The sequence below is a fragment of the Papaver somniferum genome, chromosome 9, assembly GCF_003573695.1.
Source record: "Papaver somniferum cultivar HN1 chromosome 9, ASM357369v1, whole genome shotgun sequence".
Lineage (NCBI taxonomy): Eukaryota > Viridiplantae > Streptophyta > Magnoliopsida > Ranunculales > Papaveraceae > Papaver > Papaver somniferum.
In genome coordinates, this window is record NC_039366.1 from 7,342,524 (window position 1) to 7,347,778 (window position 5,255).

A 5,255-nucleotide genomic window follows, 5' to 3' on the forward strand; every position below is an offset into this window, starting at 1 on the left:
TCCTCAATATCAGCATCACTTGGTAAAACAGAGTCCTTGTCTTGCTCAAAAATAAACCTCTCTTGAAAGTCCTAATCAATCTGTGCTAACATTGCAAAAACTTTTTCATATCTTTGAGCAGCTTCTAACATCAAGTAAGTGCTATTCCATCTAGTGTATACATCTAAATTCAGTGCTTTCTTGTAATCTACCTTTGCTAGGGAAGCACATTGTTTAAACTTTTCATACCTAGAAGGAGAAACAAGAACATATTTTACAACTGACCTTATCCTTTTAACAGATTCATTAAAGAGTCGTACTGCATCTTTTATGACAAGAGCAAGAACATGGGCTGAACACCTCACCTAATAACAATAAACAAACAGTTAAGAGTAAATTAGTCATAACTCATAAGATGCATGTGAAATGAAATGAGAATGTTACATGTAAATGAAATGAGAATGTTACATGTAAATATTTAGCTCTGATTGGTGATCTTGTCCAGCCAGTAACAACTTGCTTCAGATGATCCATAGCTACTGTGTTGGCGCTGACATTGTCTAGAGTGACACCAAATACATCTTTTAGACCCCAATCTTCCAAACAATCCACCAACTTCTCACCGATTGCAATACCTGTGTGACCTTCAACTTGACAAAACATGAGTATTCTCTTCTGCAGTGTCCAGTTCTGATCAATGTAGTGAGCGGTTACACAAATATAATTAAAATTATTTGGTGATGTCCATGTGTCAGTTGTCAAAGATACCCTCTGCTTAGATGTCAAGAAGTAAGTTTTTAGGCTATTCTTCTCTTCTACATACATCTTTAAAATATCCCTATAAATTGTCATACGTCCTGGAACCTTGAACCTAGGTTGTGCCTCTTGCATCAATGCCACAAAGCCTGACCCTTCTACTTTTCTAAAAGGAATTTCATCCATAATTATCCACTCAACAAGACGCCTTCTTAACCAATCATAATTGTAAGTATGAGCAATAAGTTTACCATCCTGACCTGGTTTTGGGGGTGGCATCAACAGAGATGGTTGTCCCTTTTATTTCTTCCTATTAGGATTCTTTAGACATCTATTCAAATGCTTTCGCAATCCAGAAGTGTCATTATTGTCATTGTGAGCTTTGTATTTATTGTGGCAATAACTACATTTAGCCCATTCATCATCTATCCTAGTCATTTCCAACCAAACAGATGATCTCACTCTGCCGTGCTTCTTTTTGCTATCACCAACTTCAACTGCTTCAGCTCTGCCTTTACTTGTTGGAGTTGCAGTTTCAGTTTCAGATTCATTTGTGTGAGATGCAGCTTGAGAGGATGATCCAACTTCTGTTTGTTGAGTTGTACTTGTAGTTGGAGTTGCAGTTGCATTTGTAGTTGGAGTTGCATTTGATGTGGTCATCTAACAAACATAAAACAGAACCAATTACATTCAGATTATTGCAATCACACACCAACAATTACAAATTTACAATGCACAGAATGTCATACAATTTTACATTCTAGCTAATACATAACACAGTAAGAGTGTAAGACTAGTTCCCGATAAGAAAAATGAGAAAAATTGGAAGCAAGTTAGAAAATTTACAAGTAGCATGGTTCATATCACTACCAATAGGTCCAATACATAACACAGTAAGAGACTAAGAGTGTAAGACTAGTTCCCAAGTACCAACTAACATTAACATTCTTATAATAGAACTATCCCTGTGTAAAATCTAACACAATTTCTAAAACACCACTGACCACTCTCAAATTACACTATACTCTTATAATAGAACTATCCCTGTGTACCAACTAACATTAACATTCAGAAATTACACTATACGCTCCTTCTCAGCATCAGTGTACTAATCTAGTTCTTAACACACCACTGACCACTCTCAAATCCACCCAAGATTCTTTACCCTTTTATAAAATTTTCTTGATATTTCAAATTCTATAAACCCAGTTACCCAGAATACAAGCATTAACCTAACACAATTGAGAAATTTTTATCAAATAAATGACATCCCATAAGAATTCAAGCATAAAAGAGCAATTTTTATCAAATAACAACTACAATTGCAACTCACTGTATTTATAGCCATAAAAGAGCAATCTTTATCTTCCATGTAATTCTAAGTTCTAACCCAACACACACAGCAGTGTCAATTTATGGCACTGAACATTTAACTTTGATTGAAATAAGATCAAATCATAGAGGAAGAATAGAAAGAACGATATACCTTCACTTCTTCACGCCACTGAACATACAGATCAAATCACAATTCTGTAAACAAGTAAAAACCCTAAATCAATCTAAAATCAAACCCTAAATCAATATACAATCAAACAATTCGAACAATACTGACCTGATAGAGATGGTGGTGATACACTGATAGTGATTTTCAATCTAAATGATTCAAACCCTAAGAGAAGATCAAAAAAATCGAGCATGCAGCCTGCCGCCTTCGCTGAGAAAGTGAGAAAAAGAAAAGAAGAAGAAGAAATGAAGAATGCTGAATGCTTCTTCTGTTTTCTTTTTCTCGACATATTATGTCTTGGACGGCTAGGATTAAAACTCTATACAGATCTTGACGGCTAATAATAACCGGTACATATGGTCCGGTTCAAGTCCGGTTCTCTCTAAGAACCGGTGTCTGTACCGGTCTAGACCGGTTCTCAAATTTCAAAACCGGTGTCTGTCCCGGTAAAGCCGGTTCCGGTCCGGTACCGGTATCACCGGTTCTACTCCGGTCCAGGTCGTTTAGACCGGTTCTTGTGCAGCCCTAGTTGAAATTAATCAACTGCCCAGAACATTTTGAAAACGGATCAATCACATGGAGGAGCTTGTTAACTTGAGTTTCATTGGCTTTACAGAACATTAACCAATCATCAACAAATAACAGAGGGTTTATTTTTGGAGCAGAACGAGAGATCTTCATACCAGTTAATTGACCAGAATCTTCACAATGTGCCAAATACCTAGAGAAAGATTCCATTTCCAAAATAAATAAGTAAGGTGACAGCGGGTCACCTTGACGAATTCCACGAGAAGGCTTGAAAGCTGAAGTAGGTGAACCATTTAGCATGACTTTAATTTGAGTTGTAGTGATGCACTGAAAGATGACCTGTCTAAATTTCTCCGAGAAACCAAAATGCTTGAGAATATCTAACAAAAAACTCCACTCCAGCCTATCAAAGGTTTTTAACATGTCCATCTTAAGGGAAAGATTACCAATATTACCTTCTTTTCTCTTCATTGCTTGTACAATTTCCTGTACTAGACATATGTTTTCCGAAATTAATCTTCCTGCTACGTATGTAGATCGCATGGGAGAAATGATTGTGGAGATGTGCTTCTTCATCTTAAAGATATAATCTTTGAAATAATTTTATAGATTGTGTTACACAATTCTATCGGCCTAAAATCCTCTGGTTTTTGAGCTATATGAACTTTTGGAATAAGAGAAACTCTTGTATTATTTAACTGCTTAAGAAGATACCCCGAGTGAAAAAATGATTTAACCAATTTGCAAACGTTATCCTTTACAGTCTCCCATTGAGTTTGGTAAAACCCAGTAGGAAACCTGTCCGGGCCTGGAGAATTCCATGGTTCCATTGTCATCAAAGATGAATGTATTTCCTCTTCAGTAGGAATCGCTTCTAACTGATGGATTATCTTCAGCTGTAATGCATTAAGGTATATATTGGAGAAAACTGGTGATGTCTGCTGGTGTTGAAGATGTCATAATATTATGAAAGTGATTCTTGAGAAGAGCTGCGAGAGAATCTCTATCATTACACCATGTGCCATCTGGAGCCAATAATGAATCTATTCTGTTGCGAGATTTTCTTCTATTCATTCTAATATGGAAGTACTTAGAGTTCAGGTCCATATCATTATAGAAATGATCTCGAGATTTCTGTCTGTTCGAACTCGCTTGAATATCATTAAGTTTTCTGATTTGTTTCTCCAATTTAACTATTTCTTCAGTATTAGAACCACTGATATCAGAAGCTTGAAGAGAAGTAATATTATGTTGCGGCTGAGCAATCGAGTTACTAATATTACTGAAAATACTTTTACTCCATTGAGGTAAAGAATGTCTTGTGAAAACAAAAGCATTACTGGACATACTTTATTAGTAAAAACAAAAGCATTAGAACCAGAAAATCTAGCAGACCAAGCATTTTTAATTTCGTCAGAACAACTATGTTGAGATAACCAGTGTTCAAAGAACTTCCAGTTTCTACCCGTAACTTTATTTTGTTTACACATTTCTAGTAAAATAGGGGCATGGTCAGAACCATTCTGAGCTAAGTGAGTAAGAATAGACTTTGGGTAGGAAATAAACCAGTTGTTGTTTACTATAGTCCTGTCCAATCTAGATTTAATTTGACCAGTACCGTGTTTGTTGCTAGACCACGTAAAAGGGTTACCACAAAATCCCATATCAGATAAATCAAAATCATTGATTAAATCAAGAATTTCACTAGAAGTATTTTGAGTACTTCTATCATTAGGAGAAAGAGTGATGTTCAAATCACCAATAACCACCCAAGGGGTGTCTATAGAATTACTAAGTTGAGAAATATAAGTCTTTTGAGATGATTTTTCATGGATATAGGGAGTACCATAAATACATGTTAGAAACCAAGCTCCTCTACTTGGGTCATTTATAACTTTAGCATGAATTATTTTCTCACACTGTTTCAACAATGTCAAGTTTGAAGCCATCTGTAACGCCCCCAAATGAAGAGGCACTAAGAATCTAAATCATTCACTTAAACATTCAATTAAGAAATATGTTACATAGCTTAACCCAAAAACTAGCCCCGCTCAGAAATTTATAAATAAGAACTCCTCTCAAATGATACATATACAATATTCATTTGGTTTGCAAATAGAATATACGACATAATAAACATAGCAAAAGACTCAACGCCACAAAGCTTCCACTGCGCAACTCTGATTTGTCTCTGAAACTGAAAGTGGGAATGGGTGAGCACGTCATCCCTAAAAGTGGTGCCCCATAGGAATCACAACTATCTTTCAAGTAAACATTAATATGATTCGAAGACAATGCACAGAAATAATAGTGTAAAAAGAAGCAGGTTTCATCGAAAGTCGATAATACACGGAAAGACAGTAAAACACAAAGTAGAAACTTCTTCACATACATCCATAAATAACAGTAAACATCCATGTATGATATGTGTGTTGCCGCATATAAGGGAAGAGTAACATTGATGCCAATTCCACACCGAATAGGTAAC

The 5,255-nt window shown here is 35.8% G+C and overlaps 1 protein-coding gene across 1 annotated transcript; it reads right to left on the bottom strand.

The window, feature by feature from the left end:
* Positions 1–3,673: 3,673 nt before the first annotated feature.
* Positions 3,674–4,716, bottom strand: LOC113311272. Its single transcript, XM_026560112.1, has 2 exons — positions 4,117–4,716; positions 3,674–4,024 (listed from the first exon to the last, which is right to left on the bottom strand). Exons 1-2 carry the CDS (start codon positions 4,714–4,716, stop codon positions 3,674–3,676), a joined length of 951 nt encoding a protein of 316 aa, XP_026415897.1.
* Between the last annotated feature and the right edge of the window lie 539 nt (positions 4,717–5,255).